The sequence below is a fragment of the Cupressus sempervirens genome, chromosome 3 (assembly GCF_028749045.1).
Source record: "Cupressus sempervirens isolate cs-2001-9-10 chromosome 3, ASM2874904v1, whole genome shotgun sequence".
NCBI classification, from domain to species: Eukaryota; Viridiplantae; Streptophyta; class Pinopsida; order Cupressales; family Cupressaceae; genus Cupressus; species Cupressus sempervirens.
Window position 1 is genome coordinate 265,973,355 of NC_143120.1, and position 18,416 is coordinate 265,991,770.

The window sequence follows — 18,416 nt, forward strand, 5'->3', positions numbered from 1 at the left end:
AACCACATGCACTCGCGGAGTCATTCAAAGCACACTCAGGACCTGACTACCAAGACCTTGGTGTGATACTATTTGAGTCATCAAATAGGATTTCCTTTCAAGAGAGATTAGGATACTTGGTGTATTTTATTCTAAATGAAAGTGTGTGCAAAAACACTCCTGAACAGGAAGGTAGCAGCAAGTTATCCAGCAATATTTCTAGCACTTATTTACAGCCCAACCTTTGGAAGAGACAGCCTAATCTTCCTAGAACTATCTTACATTGGGGCAATGAAAAGATAAACTCTCTAGTTAAAGAAAGCGAGTTATAGTCAGTGGTGTTCAGTATGAAGAAAGGTGAAACTCTAGTACAAGATGGAAGTTTTATTAAATTCTACCAAACGTTCTGGGACATTGTTATAGGGGAGTTCCTTGAAGAAGTAGAAGAGGTAAGGACAGGAAACATACCAGTCAAATAAAATTAGAAATAAAAAACATTACCTCTTATTCAAAAAATCACTGAAGTGGATGACATTTCAGGATTTATACCTATAGCTTTATGCAATGTATTATATAAAATAGTCACCAAAGTTATGGCCATGAGGGATGAAAACCATACTTCACAGATCATTTCTCCAGGAACACTGCAGTTTTGTCTCAGGTCATCAAACTCATGATGAGATTGTGTTAGCCCAGGAGGCCCTACACTGCATGGATACCCAAAAAAATACTTCTATGTTTATTTGGTTAGATTTGTCCAAAGCCTATGACAAATTAAATTGAGTTTTTATATGCAAAGTTTTGGCTCAGTTTGGCTTCTTTGAGGATTGGATTGCATGGGTTAGAGCCTTTTCTCTTCAATTCCTTTTTTTGATCTTGTTAATGGCACTCCCATGCAGCTTCTCTTGGATTATAGGGGGTTTGTCGGGTGATAATTTATCGCCCTTCCCATCATTTTGACAAAGTACCTAGGCAAATTAGCAACTAAATATTGTCTAAAAAAAGATTGCTGGTTGTAGATTGGCTAAAGAACTCCATCCTTACACCCATCTTCAGTTTGTGGATGATCCTGATGGAGCCCAAAATTTTAGCTTCCATTTTTGATCTTGAAGAGTGAGCAATATGAAATCTGGAGCCTAGATTTTCACAGGAGTTAGAGCTTCCATTCGTGAAGCATGTTGGAGATCAATATTCTACTTTCAGATCATAATAAGGATTACTTACTTCAAACAAAAACTTTGTTTACAGATTCTTTCATGAACACTCTATAAATGTAAAATTTTGCATGTGGCATTGGTATATAGTATATACAGGGAGTATTAAGTGTTATCTTTGGTAAAGACTATCATAGACAGGGAAGATCAGAAGCCCGAGAAAAATCTTACCTCTAGAATTGTTATACCAGCCTCAGGAATGTTTGAAGGTTGCCTTTATCTGGAGTAGGCAGATTTTGGTGCCCAAGTTTTCTACCAAGATATAGCAGATAAGAAGAAGGCATAGATTTGAATTCAGTTTGTTATTGTTTAGGCTTGTTAATAATATGCAGCAAATAGTTTAGGCATGTGTACAGAGGCAAAGATGTTGATAAGACCAGATCAAACTGTATAATGGTCATTACGTTACCTGCTGACAGCAAATTTTTTAAGTGTATAATCCACACAATTCATATATATATTTCTAAGCAATTCAGACCTTCAGGTTTATTTAAGAGGAAGTGGTCAGGTATGAAGTTATAATGCATGACATAGCACCAATGGAGTTACAGATACCTTTAATAAAGCCCTTCAGATTTGTGGTGTATTTCTTTTAGTGTTAAAAATTGTTGATGCTCGTTTGTTGAAGAAGCTGAGAGGTCTCCAATGATTTCCCGAATGGATTGATAATTTAATGGGTCTTCAGATTTTGATAATGAATGAATGGGATAAAATGCAAGAGTTATCTGAGCAGAGATACAGGTTTGGCTCCAATTATTTGTTGCTCCCTGTTAATGCGCCCAAGTGCTCACATCACACCAATCATCATGACGGTTTCATGAATTTCGTGCATGAGATGAGGAGGTAAATTATTTTCCTTCAGGCTTTGATGAAGTCCAACACTCAGAAAGGGCACCTCTTCCACGAAATCCTGCCAGTGGTGCAAGTGAAAAGAGAGTCATCCAAAATAAAAAATAAAAATAAAAATAACTACAAGCAGCCCAGTGAACAATGTCAGACAGGAAAGATTTATTCAGCGTTTTGCTAATACCTTGTCTGATGTGAGAGTAATTGATGAGATCAGGAGTATATGAATATTGTTATGCAAAGCAAGACATCTAACCTGCACATGAATAAATGAAAGGACTAGCATCTCATTATAAAGAACACACCAGACACCACAATCGGAATTGTGAAAGAAATATTTTCCAGAAGTCACGATGAGATAAATATATTGTATCCTGGATAAGAGTGGCTTCCGCCTGTAGGGTCATACACTGGAGGGAATCTGAGTGAAGTTTGAATGAGGTATATGTGTTGGAAATCAGTTCGCGCAGAGATGCAGATCATAATGCCCAGACAGAAGGGTTCATCTTGCACGCAGTCATTGAACAAGGAAACCTCCAAATATCATTTCCTTTTTCAAGATAAGGAGCGGATGTCTTCTTAGATGGGGAAATAAATATATTTCTGAACGCATAAAGAGGAGGCTGCACAGGTTAAAAATCTTCATCACTAATGTTAAAGTGCAAGAAATAAAAAAGCTACACCAAAGTTCTGAAGGGAAAGTTTATATTATATCAAACTAAATGTGCCACTAATTAAAAATACAATTAACTGCAGGGCATTTTAAGTTTAAATGATATATTATGTAATGATCCGGTTATGTGTTAGGAAAAGGTGTGATATTTGGGAAGAAAACTGATGTCTTTTCCTCTTTTATAAATATGTAAAGTAAAGCCAAATAAGAGAGACAATTCATATTCATTTTTAAAAATCTTACAATTTATAAGCAATTGATATATTATATTCTTCTATTGGTGAAGAATGAATTTTTGAACTGAGTCTGGATGCAACTTATTGAATAAATGTATTTATATGCGACTTTGGAGTCAAATGTATTGGATGGATCATCTGTAAGGATTGTCTCCAATGTATTTTATTTCTGGCATGATCAGTAAGAAGTATTTATTTATTTTATTTACTTAAAGTTTTTAGAAGTCGAGAATACTATATAGTTCGTCATTTATGATCATTTCTCAATTTTATAAATAATTTATTTTCAGAGTAAGTAGATCAAATCAATTGTGGCTATTTGAACTCAACAAGTACAAATATTGTGAAATATTTTAATTGTTTCCTTATTTGTATCTATTTTTTCCTAATAAGGGTTAAAATATTATAGACTGGTTTAAATATGCATAAAAACAATTGATTTATCGCATCCTAATGACTAAACTATTTATAAATTCAATGTACATAACATCATAAAGTTGTATGTGAAAACTTATAGTTCTGACTCTATCACCCTTTGGCACTGGTCTTTCTATTTTTTCATAATTCAAATCTATAGCTGGCAATTATTTCATATCCTTCCTTTAAAGAATTAATATATTCATTTATTGCAATCATTATTTTTTATTTAAAAAACATTCATATATTCATTTATTATTCCTAATCTATAATTTGCACACTTAAAGTTTTCTATTATTCTTGCCATTTGGAAACTTTCACTATATTTGTGCTCTAACCAATCTGCTATAAGGATCTTGGATATAAGGCTGTTGTCCAGGATCAGGTACACCCGCCTTGGTTTTGCAGAGCCAGAAGTGCAGGGAACTCAGACCGTGTTGTTCAGTTCCGTCAAGTTGGCCTTAACCAGTTGGATATCCCAGCATCGAGCAGGCAAGGCTTGTAGGATTCCAATCTGCGGTTTTGGGAACCAACAGATCCTATGCTCATCAATAAAGTTGCTTGCTTGGAAGTTCATCAATTGCAAAAACTCCTTCAGTGATTTTCTAGAGCCACTAGTCAATTAATCATGCAAATCTAGCATCATTTTCTTTCACTACTCTTCTAGGCTGGAGAATCAAATTCTCAACTTCTTCCACTTAAAAAGAGAACCTCTTTTGCTTGAATATCTAGGGGTCCCTCTAGCAACTAAACACCATAAAGTACCGCATTGGTTATCAACAAAGCAAGGATGACATTGAAGAACTGGACTAAGAAATGGCTTTCATTAGAAGGACACATGATATTAGCTAAGGCAGTCTTTCAGGCCTTGCCTGTGTATGTTTCCTCTATCTTGAATATTCCAAGTCGAAATTCATATCAATTGCATTTCCTTTGAGAAAAAATTATGTGGAGTAGTTTGCAAGAAAAGAGAAAAGTGGTTCATACTGAAATGGACACTCTTTGCCAACCCGACTAGGAAGGTTGCTTAGATTTTTAATCTAAAAAGGCAAGCACAATAAGCCTTTAACAACTAGACTTGTTGGAGAATGCTTATCGCTCCTTCTATGTTATGGCAGCTAACATTTGAGCTAAGTATGTGGAGATACACCTCAAGGAGTATCATTGAGTTGTCTTTTCCCTCGAGAGCACCCATTCCTGTTATTCTAAAAATTGGGGAAGCCCTTATAAAAATTCATTTGTCTTGGATTTTCCATTATGGTTAGAATTTCAACTTCTGGACTAATCCTTGGGATGGACATCCACCTATCAAACTCAATTCCTAGACTAGCGTAGATGTCTTGATGAAATAGTATGGATCAAAATTACTCACTATTGTCAGCCCACTGCTCATCCCTGGGAAATTTGGCAATGCTAGATTCCCACTTTGTATGTGCCAATCCATGTGGGGTGAGCACAACAATCTCAAATTGATACAAGTCTCCAGGGTCATCCACTTACAACTTGCCCAATGTCTGATCCCTTGCTGGGGAAACAGCCCTATGAGTAAATATGCAGTATCTCCAGGCTATGCTGCTCTAAGCAAGACTACTTGCCACCCAGCTAAGGGTTTAGTCAAACTAATATTGCAGCCTTCTATCTAGCTTTGATGACCTGAAGGGAAGAGTCTTAATTGGGGATAGGCTCATCAAACTGGCTTTTATGGCCTTTTTCATTCTGGTTATGTTTTGATAATGAGGAGATCATCCCACATCTGTTTTTTCATTAACCATGTGGGGTTCAACTATGGATCTTTACTAAAGTATTTAATCTTCCATGGGTTAGTATTCAGTCTTTTGAACAGCTAATTCAAGAATTGCAGAGCAGTCTGCCTCAGGGTCAGAATTTCCTCCCAATAATGTGGTCTGGCATAACCCTATGCTCTAGAATATTTGGAAGGAGAGAAATAGGAGAATCTTCCAACAAGATAGCACAGATATTAATTATGATTGGGAGAAGATCAAAATGAATATAGCTGAATCTATCAAGAATAAGATTTGCATACCTCATGATCTCACTCTGGAATATGAGTATTTATGTAAACAACTGTCATTGCAACCAAACACTTCAACTATCTCCACTTTCCGACCTATAAAAATTAATAAATTTGATAGATCGACTATATCTGCTTTTCAACCTGAAATGAAGTATAAGTTCAAGATATTAACTGTCTTATTTTTTACCTGAAAATTAATATAAGTTCGAAAGACCTTTGACAACTCCTTTTAAGTACAATAAGTTGAATACAGATGGTGTGTCAATGGGCTCAACCTAGTATGGGAGGTACTGGTAGATATTCAGATAAATCTGTAGCCTTTGGAAATTGGGACATATAACTAATAATTTAGCAGATATCAAATATGTCATTAAGGGATGCAAGAGACTCTCAAAATCAGGTGGTGAAATCTACAAATTGAATCTGGTCCAAAGCTAATCATTAGCTTGCAATCTGATCCTGAGTGATTCCATAGAAAAAAGTGGCAAATAGCAAGAGTTGGAGAAGATTCCGAGCTGGTATAACAAGTTCCAAGAGATTCAATTCAGCCATGTTCCTAAAGAGTTCAATGAAGAAGCAGATGAGATAGCCAATTTGGCTCTTGACAACCACAATTTCATTTGTTATAGTTTGGCCCCTCAGTCGTGGCCAACCAAGCTTCAAGAGGACCTGAAAAAGATTCTAGATTTTGGTTGTACCAATGATTTCTAATATGCAACCTTCTCTCTAATTTGCCTTGACAACCACAACCTCATTTTTTACGATTCACCCCTCACTGGTGGCCAATCAAGCTTCAAGAGGATCTAAGAAAGATTCTAGATTTTAATTTGTCCCAATGAGTTCTAATATGCATCCTTCTCTTTATTTTGCCCTAGCTTTGACTGATAGCCTTGAAGCTTGGCATGGTAAAATATGTACCACTCTGATTTATATCTAATATAATAAGGTCCCTTGTATAATGTCAACATCATGTATGTAAATGGAATACTACTGTGTGGAGCAATGATCAATCATGTTTGCTAAGTGATTAGCAAACAAAACTAAGACGAGAGAAAATACTGAATGATATTATGATAGCATATTACCAAGCTGAAAGTTCAAAGAGTGTAAGTTAGAATAAATCAGAGCTTTGCTTCTATCTTTCTTAAGACTTCACTAATTGGCTATGTAATATTTTTTGTTTTCAAGAAAGTTGACATAATGTAATTGATGTTCTAGAAAGGATAAGGTAGGAGCTTAATGCTAAGCTTTGACCTTTGGTAAATATCATAAGAACTTCAAAAAGCACATTGCCAATATCATCTCACATTATATCAGTTGAACAACATTCAATGTATCTATGGAAATATGTTGGTTAAATACTAACCCTGTTGATGAGTTACTCAGTAGATCAGTAATATGAGTGAGGTCCCTAGTGGTGCTCTTCATTCTCCCAGCAAGAAAAACATTTTTTATTATGTCTGCCCCAATCAATTTTATCAAAACATGGAAAACAAGATTTGGATGGATGTTTGTCTGTAGAAGGTGCAAACCAAGGGGACCTCTGGCCTTGAATCTTTGTTTTGTGAGTTGGTTACCATGTAACTATCCTGTTAATCATGTAACTGAAAACAGTCACAAACGTGAGCTATTCCTTCATGAATGAATTTTCTATTTTGTAATTTGTTTTGCCTAAATTATCAGTCATGTAAATATAAAACAGAAAAAGGTCAACCTTGTGCCCCTTAGAAAAATGTATGCAAAGCATATTAATTCTAGGACAATGCTTGATGGTCATTCTAAGTTCTAACGGAACAATATCCAACAATCTCATCTTTTCAAGCTGTTTCCTTTATCAAATTCAACATGGGCTACGGAATGACTATAGATAAAGATCGAGGTTCTCAACCATCACTATCATGTATTTTTGCAATTTTGACCCCTCATCAATTTGCATTATCCCTGTCATGCCATGTCTATATATGAAAATGTGAGTGTGTGTAAGCATCTGAAATCCAAAGATTACACAAGCAAATGGAAGAATTCAAGAAGAGAAACGTACATTTTCCTCAATTCGCTCCCGCTCTCTACTTGTTGAATGGGGAACATTATCAAGTGGAGCAGAAATGTCAATATTGTAACCAGCATTCCTCAATTCTTTTAAACGCCTACGACCAACAAGCTATAAAGATAACAAATAGGGGATAAACTCAGGCTAAATAAAACAGAAGACACAATTAAGTTGCACACAAAACTGAAAATAAAAAAGAACAATTACTGATGACAGGCCAAAACATACATTATTGCTGATGTATGAAATGATCTCAGGACTAGGTTTTATTGCACGAAACTGCGCATTCATTGAAATTTGAGTCTCTTCCCTCTCTTTCTTTGCAGATACTGTTAAATAAACACAAAATTTGCCTATTAGTTCCTCAGAAGATTGTCACTGACATGATACAAAATGATTGTACCTAACATACATAAAGAATTCAATTTAAACCTTCATTATTTAAAATCACCGAAAGATTTATTTTGTTAATAAATTGCTTCTATTTTTCCAAAAAAAAAAACATTATGAAAATGGGAATCTCCATTTTTTGGTCTATGTTATTGTCTATTCCATAGTTTGCAAACTAGGACTCAGAGCATTCTCGGCAGGCCCAAAAATTTCGCTCAACAAATACTTGGCAAAAAAACTCAGCAACTTAGTCGATACTAAAAACTGAAAATAATTTTTTTGCAAAATTCAATTACAAAATGTATTCAATTAAAAATCGACATCTCAAAAAAGTAAATGCATTGATATCTCCGAACACAAATGTGTGACAAACAAGCTTTAACCACCATTTACCCGTACAGGCATTTTTACCCACATATTTATCGTGTCTATAAAAACTCGAGAGTCAAACTTGTAAGAACTCGTCGAGCAAAAATACTAGAGAGTACTTGTCTTCAAACCGATGTAAAGTGTACACGAAATTGTAAAGACTAAAGAAAAAGGTTTTAGCATACTCTTTTAATATCAGACACTTGTTCTTTCAAAATTCATAGAGGTGTTTATACTATAGTTAGTTTCAGAGTTCACACATTTAATACTAAAGAGGCATCAGCACCTCACTGGCATAGAAAAAGCATCCAAATGCTCTGATTCTTCATTAATTTGGCAACAAATGTGTGGACATACTGATTGAAGAAAACCAAATTTGAGATTCATGAAGTTTGTGAAGATAAGTATAAAATGATCTGATGCAATTATTATTTTCAATGAAAACTAATGTTATTATAAAATCTATCACTAAATTTGTATCCGCCTACCTGTCTAGAGGAATCTCTAGATATTGTTTTGAAGTTGTCATTCTCCTGTGAATTTAGAATAAGTCACATCCTTTAGATAATCTCTTCTTTTACAAATACAAATCACAGAACTTACAAATAAGCCAGGCAAGAGCCAATCAAGACTAAATACATTAATTATTAGCAAGGGCAAACTCTATAACGAACCCTAAGTGGTGGACATTAAGTATTTGAAGGAGGTTGACTGAATCTAGACAAGGGCGGTGACTAGTTTAAAGTAAATGTAATTACTTACAATTATTTACTGATGGGCAGCACCTACTTTTTACAAAATGTAATTACTGACAATTATTTACTCAAGGGCAGGACTTGAAGAAATGCAGCCCTTCCAAAAGGGGATGATGTTATGAAGAGATGCAAACCTTCCTACAATCAAAGATATAAATGAGAAACACTTCATTTGTAAGGGAGGATTTCAAAGATGAAAGGGAATAGATAAAATAAGAGCTCAGTAAATAAATGATAAGATCAGATTAAAGGAGAAATGTACAAGTAAACACAAACATACACATTAAGATGTATGGAGCCGAAACAAAGATGCATCAATAAAGTGAATGAAATAGAGTAAGTATTTGATCTGATCTCAGATATCAAGCCAATAAATGGCAGACTCTGAATTTATATACGCAGACTAAAATTAGTAAGTCTATGCGTGGAAATTGAAAAAGAAGGAGAATTCCCATGCGTGTGTGTGTATGGTGCAGGGCACCTTAATGGAAACAAGGGTGTGTAAGGGGTTAGGAAGTAGGCATCAAGGGAATAAGGGATTGCATCCAAATGGATCATAAACAATGTAAATTGAACCATTTTGTAAGGCTAATGGACTCCAAGTGTATAAACTTGGAATTCAATTAGACCATGGGGTCCATGTGATAGGTCACAATTGTTGATTTCTAGGATCGCTGCAAATGTACTAACAATGCCATTTTATTGATTGTGTTCCAAATGCTAATGAAGGCTTATAAATATGAGAGTAGAAGACATGTCTTATGAAGAGACATGTCTCTATAGTTAATCATCACAAGATAACATATTAATATATTAGTAATACAAATAACCATATATATAGAATATATTATTATATATATAATATAATACAAATATAATATTTTATATATATATATATAAAATATTTATCTTAATGATGGTTTACCATCAACAAAGTATCTCATGGTAAAATCAATCTGACTGAAGCTACAACCTTAACACTCTCTCTTAGCTAGGGAGGATTGTCATAGATCACATTATGCTGTCAAGTATATGAAGAGGTATAATTGTAGTATAATATTCCTGGAATGACATATTTAAGGATATCAACATACCATCAGCTTAGATAATATATTTCAATATAATCTGAAGTATAATTCAACAAGAAATCAATCATATGATATTCATTGTCATCGGTAGATATTGTGTAGCCGACGTTGTCAGTAAATATTGTGTAGCGAACGAGTAGATTAGCATGTAGGTAATAATTTATTATGTAGGCGACGGACCCATTCGGGAATGTTCTTCAGAACAGTGTATGTACACTGTAGGGAATCATTGTAATCATCATGGGAAGCATTATGTAATCTCTTTGGCATATGTGAATAATAAAAGGAGTATTGTTGTTCTTGTCTATTATTTGTGTGCATTAATCTATTTACCCTATGCGGTAAACATTTGGCATCGTTGCCAGGGAACGAACCCGGGTCACTCCGCAGACACCACTACCCTGCAAAAAGTGACCAGCCGGATGTGCCTTAAATGTCTGTGGCTTATGTCTTCCAGTCCGCGGCCTCTGTTTTGTATCTCCACAGATGTGTTTTAGATTCCCACAGACTGTGTTCTAAATCTCCGCGGATGTGCATTTGGTTGTGCTTTAAACTCTCCGTGGGATGTGCTTTCGACTGTGTTTTAAATCTCTGTGGGATGTATGAGCTTCCATTCGTATATTCAGGCCGAATTTATGAGGGCACATGACAACTGTGCATTTGTATCAAAGAGTGTTTAAATTGGTTGGGTTCATAACAACAGAGTTCTAAACTCCCGCGGACATCCTTTCCTCTGCAGACTTCTATTTGGCTTCCACGACTACGCTTCTCCTCCACGGGTGTCTCCACAACTACCTTCTCCTCCACGGATGGTTCCCTATCTCCCGTGGATTGTTCTTTACTTGTCCTCCGCGGCTCTACATTCCACATCAAACGAATGCAAGGGGTGTTTTTTTTGTGAAGTTTAGCGATGATGTAGCAACGACACTCATCTTCAACTGTGGAAGGCAAAAGCATCAGAGCAGTTAGGAGTGAGAGAGACAGAAAAAATGAAAGAGGCACAACAGCGGACAAGCAGAGGAAGGAGCAAAAAAAAAAAACAACTCAAAGATGTTCAGAATGAATAATGTATGATGTTGAGGGGAAGGGAAAGACATAAACAGGTAGGAAACATAAGCAGTTGTGAGAAAGAGTGTGGGATCAAAAGAAAATCACAAAAATGGTGTGTTCCATGGAGTTTTGTGTGGCTTTGAGAGTGCTAATTTGGTCTTGGCGGCGGGGGCGCTGCTCCTCGACCCCGCCCTGTATCGCGATAGGGAGCTACCCTAGGACCCCGCGGGGGCGCTACCCCTCAACCCCCCACTAGGGGCGATGCCCCCTAGACCCCCAGTCAATTCAATTATCAGTCGTGGGCAGTGTGACCAGTCGATGAGACCTGGAGCTACTACAAACATAGTGTGCTAAAGGTGGAAAGATCAACGGAGCAAGCCTTTTGAGAGGGGTGATATGCTTTGAAGCACTCGGAGTAGGTGTTGGCGTGAAGCTATCTTGGTGGATGCATAGAGAGCTCGAAAGGAGCTGATCATATAGTTGAAGGCAGTACAGCGACACTTGGCTAAGTGTACCCAGGAGTTGAAAGAGAAAGCGGCACAAGTAGCTACCGAGGTCAGCTTGACTAAGGAGACAGTATTGTGTTAGCAGAGGCTACAGATGCAATGTGGTTTGGAGACCAGTTTGGTGAAGGCACGAGACGAATATGAAAGTGGTGTGATAGAAACAGATCTATCTTGTTGAAGTTAGTCAATTAATGTATTTCGTTTTGTTAAACTGTCTCGAATATTTTGTAATTGTTATCTGGAGACGACTTTTCTTTTTGGGGGGGATGATGTCATCGGTAGATATTGTTTAGCCGACGTCGTCAATAAATATTGTGTAGCGGACGGGTAGATTAGCATGTAGTTGGTAATGATTTATTATGTAGCCGATGGACCCATTGGGGAAGGTTCTTTGGAATGGTATATGTACACTATGGGAAATCATTGTAATCATCATGGGAAGCATTACGTAATCTCTTTGGCATATGCAAATAATAAAAGGAGTATTGTTGTTCTTGTCTATTATCTGTGTGCATTAATCTATTTACCCTATGCGGTAAACATTCATCATACTAACTCTTCTGGTATGTGTAGTGGCATCAATTCCTTGATGCCTACCAAAAGAATATGTTATATCCTAGACAGATATGAGTTATCTAATTTCTAGCACTCCGAGACAACAATTTAATATAGTTTATCAAATAACAAGAAGTCACAATGTCATGGTCTCTGTCATGACAAGTATCATGATCTTTAGCACTCTGGGACAACAACTTAATGAAGTCTGATCATAACACGTTCGTTATCATGACTTCCAGCACTCTGTAGCAGCAACTTAATGAAGTCTGTTATGATAACAGGTCTACCATTTATAAGATCGCCACCTTACAATGGTTACTTTTTGTATGCTACATTCGTTGTCATGACTTCCAGCACTCTGGGACAACAACTTAATGAAGCCTATCATGATAACAGGTCTATCATTTATAAGATCTCCACCTTACAATGGTTACCTTTTGTATGATACGTTTGTTATCATGACTTCCAACACTCTGGGACAACAACTTAATGAAGCCTGTCATGATAACAGGTCTACCATTTATAAGATCGTCACCTTACAATGGTTACCTTCTATTTATATATGTCAATGAAAGATCGTCACCTTTCATTACATATCATATGTGAAATAGTAACCACCATGAACCAAGTCAGAGAGTGGTACAAAGGCTTTCACCTTAATTTTCTCTCACAGAGAAGAATACATTACAAGGAGTTTCACTTAGAACTTCTCCTCATAGAGAAGATATCATTTACAAAGGATTGCACTTCAAATATTCTCCCTCAAAATAATGATCTTATAATGAAGGCTTATAAATATGAGAGGAGACATGTCTCTACGGTTAATCATCACTAGATAACATACTAATATATTAGTAATATAAATAACCATGTATATAGAATATATTATTATATAATATAATATATATATAATTATATATAATTATATATATATATAAGATACTTATCTTAATGATGGTTTACCATCAACAAAATATCTCATGGAAAAATCAATTCGACTAAAGCTACAACCTTAACAACAATAGGGTCAAATGGTGTGTTTGATAATGTTTTAGGTCTAGGATGAGCCCAGGAGTCAATTTGAGGAGTTTTGATCAAATGTGGTAAAAGTTCCTCATAAAATGCAAAAGTTGTCAGCAACATTTTGTAAAGTTGTTGGATTGTTGCAAGTAGCAAACAAAAGGCCACGACCATTTGAAAATTGGTTGTAGAAGTTGTAGGAGGGCTATTAAACCATGATAGATTGAAAAATGAGTGGTTGGATACTTTTGTAAGAAGTTTGGAGTAAATTGAATAAAAAAACTTTGTTTTTTCTGGCAATTTTGTTGTTTCATTTAATTGTACAAAATTGTATGGATTGATCTCTCTAATCAATTGGCATGGTTGTGTAGAGGGTTGGGTTACTGTTGTCACAAAAGCTTGCACCCTTGTACAAAGTCTTACCTAAGGACAACCTCGTGAAACATGGAAACAACATCCAAGCTGTGGGACTTGAACTATGAGGTTGAGTCTCCAAAGAAGGTCGGCTTCCTCTACTATTAGGATGCACTTAAAACTATTATTGAAGAGAAAAGGGAGATGAAATACATGAAAGTAACTACGTAATCTATTCTAAAGAGGTGATGGACCAAAATAGGGTGTTCAGGCCAGTCTCTGCCCATACATGCAAAGTACTATTATATCAAACAACCACATGAGTGACACAAGGAAAATTGCTTCACTTCTTCTCATTCACGGGCCGAAGAGATACAGAAAATGCAGATTACAAATATTCACACTACGTCGAAGAGAGGCAGGCAAGCTTGCATAGTACGACCGGTTGAAAGAGATAAGGCAGAGAGTCATATAATTCAAAGGCAAAGAGAGAATTTTACAGTAGCATGCCAAGGCAATACTAGGGAAAACAGAGAAGATCCGACCCTAAGAAAGAGTACAATATTTGCCTTTATAGTGCCAACATAACTTGGATAACTTCCCTCGTAAGATATAAATCAACCACTACAATCAAATCTTCAAAGAATAATCACTGCAAAACTGAAAAGATCTAACTATTGCGTAAATCCATACATGAGAGGATCACTTCCTCACTAAACAAATCTCTGAGAGGTCAAGAGCAACAGTTATTTAATCTCTAACTAAATGAATGGATCAACAGACAGTGGTGGAGTATCTCTTTGCATTTATCAAGCCTAGGGATCAATGAAAGTGGTTACAGGAGATCGGAAAGATCGGATTCATCATTCAAGGAATTGCTTCTACTGCCACCAATTTGGAAATCGATCATGACTTTTAGTCAACTGAGTTTTAACCATTGAGTCTTGCTACGTGGACCAAACATTTCTTACCATTATGCCACTCTGTCAGCGATTCAATCATTATGCCTTGTGTTTGACCATCCACGATCGCAACCTTGCCACCACCTTTCCTTAATAACCATTACTGCTTGCAAAACCGCGATCCACTAATCATCGCTGCCTCACAACCTGATCTTAGCATTCTTTACTAACCACTGCAATCTTGCAAAGGTTGAGGTTGGACCATATCCACATCGTCGCCACTTTAACCCAAGGTTCCTATTTGACCCCTGCGACCAAGCGAAACAAGGGGAACCGCTCGATCACAAATCACAACTTAGCCAATTCTTGACTCACGGCAATCATGCGTTGACCATAGATCAGGATGATCTAACAGTGCAAGATATGTCTTTGAAGCACTGAAGATTTGCCTTTTCCGCACCATCGCAGCTTAAACCATAGCATGTCAATATAACCATGTGATCAGGTGAAAACAAAGCAGTCGCACCTTCGCCATCTTTACCTTAGTTGACGATCAACAAACCGCAACTGTTCGGATCGCATGGTCACGACTTAAAACATTCCAAGCTATAATATAAGATATAGAAAATGCTCAATTCAAAACCCTAGGCACTTGTTGGGTGAATTATCATTTAAATTTGATTCTTTGGCGGGAGGGCATTTTGGCTAACATTTTTCGCAACTCAGAGGGGATGCAAGCTTGCTTAGCATATGACTAGTGACCATCAAAAGATCCATTGGGCTATGGGGTCTCTGAAACCATGAAACTCATCAATTTTATCATTTCTAGCATATTCTGTAGCATCATTGTCCTTCTGACTGGCCTCGCCCTCCTGAATCCTGGTAGGAGTGTTCATTTGGTTCACTTGATTCGCCTGGTCACTGGCCTCTTTCTGAAGAACATCCCGGTTGAATCTTTGCTCTATGTTTTGTTCTGCATCCCTTTCAAGGCCAGTGGTAGTCAGATAGTCCCCCAGATTGAAAAGGATCTTTATAGTTATTGTCTACCAAATGATCAACTTCATTGTTGCAATTACTAATATGTAATTTAATAAAAAATACTCTAGCAAATAAATTATGTTATTACTATTGTTATTTTGTGGAAATTGCGAGTGCATCCCTAAGGGGACATTACAAAAGTTGAATCATTTCAAGTCAATTATAAATCCCCCTTTGTTGAGCCTTGTTTGATAGACCTTCCTATGAGATAACTTATGGATGGGAACCATCTTCAAAAGATTTTGTTTAAACATTGGTAGCTTGACCCATATAGATCCTACAAAATTATCTCATATTGATTGAGTTGCCTTTCCTAAAATATAGCTATTTAATGGGGTTGTACGCTCAGGGCTTCCACCCTCTTGGTTGCAAGTTGAAAACACATCATCCACCCCATTCAAATACATGAGAACTGTAGAAAGTCTAAATAAATAGCACCACCATTGATTGGCAAATAGTTGTGAAACATTATACAACAGTATTGAGCATGATGTTTTCAGAGTATCTAGAGAAGCTAATCACCAACCAAGGGAGAAAGTGAAATTCATGAGACACTTTCATAATATTTGTCACATTTTTACACCCTAGAATGTTAGGAAGACACAACATTTTTCTGATGTGTTTTTCCTGCTTTGAGGGCTTAGTGAAGTCCTTTAAATCTCTTCCAAGATATCAATTTTTTTAAATGCAATATTCATGTTTTTTACTCTTCATTACTGTCATTGAAAGTTCCTATGAGATGGTTGGTGGCCAATACAAACTATAACTATCCAAAGGGTGCCTTTAGAACCAAGTAGGGTTGACATCCCTAATCAAATTTTCTAGGAAATTAAATAACGACAATGAAAAATTACTCCAACTTCATACCTATGCTGATTGTTGTATATGATAGTATGCCCCGATTGTTAAACTTGCTTTAACATTGATAATTTGATAGTATCATTCTTTTTCACATATCTGATGGATTACAGAAATCATTGAATAAACAAATTTCCAGCAACAATTATGTTGGATATTTGCCTAGAAATAAATGATAAACAACAACAAGGAATAACCAAAATAGGTACTTGCCAATAGTGGCATGTTGTGATGGTTAAGTTGTTGTGTTGTTATCCTTGCCATCAAGGTTCAAATCTCATGGGGATGAGGTCCCCGTTTGTGGCATCACTGTGGCCTCACTGGTTCATAGCTCCAGGTCAAAGCGTTTACCCCTCTTTTAAAAATTTAAATTAAAAAAAAAAAAAACCAAAATAGATACAAGAGACACAAAATTATCCTAGGAAACCCTTCCAAAATTGAAGGGAAAACACAGTCAACACAACAAAATATCACTTTATTGATAATAAAATGTTCAAGTATACAATGTTTTACACTTGATGTGATATATATAACAAGTAGAGAGACTCTTCACATTACAACCAAAGGTCTCTTCAATTTCCCAAAACATGACTCTTAATTTTCAAATACAATTCTTTGTATTTTCATGCCTCAACGCATGTTGCATGACATGTCTTTATATTTAATATTACAATTTATCATTAATCATTTTCAGTAGAAAGTAACCATAACGGTATTAACGCCCAGAGATAAAGATCTCAATCGTAGTTGCAATCTCCAACACTCTTAGCGGGAGAGAGATCTTTAGCTGCGCAGTCACACAAGGCTGCAAACAAAATGTTAATGATAAAATATAATCACATAGATCCTATAAAATTTATGGAATCACTCAACATGAAAACCCTGCAAGAAACACAACCAGCTTTCATCACAAACTCTCTCAACATGATGTTGTCATGGAATCTCTCGACATGACACTAAGAGAACAATTTACTCATTGTGATGTGAATATCAGGATTTAACTGTGTGATTTTTGAGTCAAACTCGATGACCCATGTTTCATGAGTAGTGATTCAACATGAATCCATCTCTCATGAGAATAAATGGAACACTTAGCACTCATTGGATCTAGGTGATGCTCACAGGGGTGAAGCACCGGGACTTCCCGGGAGGTCACCCATCCCAGTACTACTCCAGCCTGAGCGCGCTTAACTACGGAGTTTCCTCCACAGTTAAACCCAAAAATGGGGTTGCAAGCTTTGGGTTTAACTGTGGAGGAAACTCCGTAGTTAAGCGCGCTCAGGCTGGAGTAGTACTGGGATGGGTGACCTCCCGGGAAGTCCCGGTGCTTCACCCCTGTGAGCATCACCTAGATCCAATGAGTGCTAAGTGTTCCATTTATTCTCATGAGAGATGGATTCATGTTGAATCACTACTCATGAAACATGGGTCATCGAGTTTGACTCAAAAATCACACAGTTAAATCCTGATATTCACATCACAATTTGACTAGCTGTGGAAAATCATCTCCTACTTATCAATTGATGAGCTTAAGGGGCTTTCTAATGAATGGTTCATAAGGCACAACACTTGGTGAAGGTTTTGCAAATGGGGTTGCAAGCTTTGGGTTTAACTGTGGAGGAAACTCCGTAGTTAAGCGCGCTCAGGCTGGAGTAGTACTGGGATGGGTGACCTCCCGGGAAGTCCCGGTGCTTCACCCCTGTGAGCATCACCTAGATCCAATGAGTGCTAAGTGTTCCATTTATTCTCATGAGAGATGGATTCATGTTGAATCACTACTCATGAAACATGGGTCATCGAGTTTGACTCAAAAATCACACAGTTAAATCCTGATATTCACATCACAATTTGACTAGCTGTGGAAAATCATCTCCTACTTATCAATTGATGAGCTTAAGGGGCTTTCTAATGAATGGTTCATAAGGCACAACACTTGGTGAAGGTTTTGCAAATGGGGTTGCAAGCTTTGGGTTTAACTGTGGAGGAAACTCCGTAGTTAAGCGCGCTCAGGCTGGAGTAGTACTGGGATGGGTGACCTCCCGGGAAGTCCCGGTGCTTCACCCCTGTGAGCATCACCT

The 18,416-nt window shown here is 36.8% G+C and overlaps 1 protein-coding gene across 8 annotated transcripts in view; it reads right to left on the minus strand.

Moving 5' to 3' along the window:
- The window catches only part of LOC149565923 (P-loop containing nucleoside triphosphate hydrolases superfamily protein), a 140,612-nt gene that overhangs the window by 84,050 nt on the left and 38,146 nt on the right, over positions 1 to 18,416 (minus strand). For all 8 annotated transcript variants that reach the window (XM_089819384.1, XM_089819382.1, XM_089819379.1 and 5 more), the window contains 2 exons: positions 7,679 to 7,779; positions 7,442 to 7,561 (listed from right to left, as the gene is read on the minus strand). In XM_089819384.1, coding sequence (XP_089675510.1) covers positions 7,442 to 7,561; positions 7,679 to 7,779 — 221 coding nt within the window. The remainder of the gene's footprint in view (positions 1 to 7,441; positions 7,562 to 7,678; positions 7,780 to 18,416) is intronic.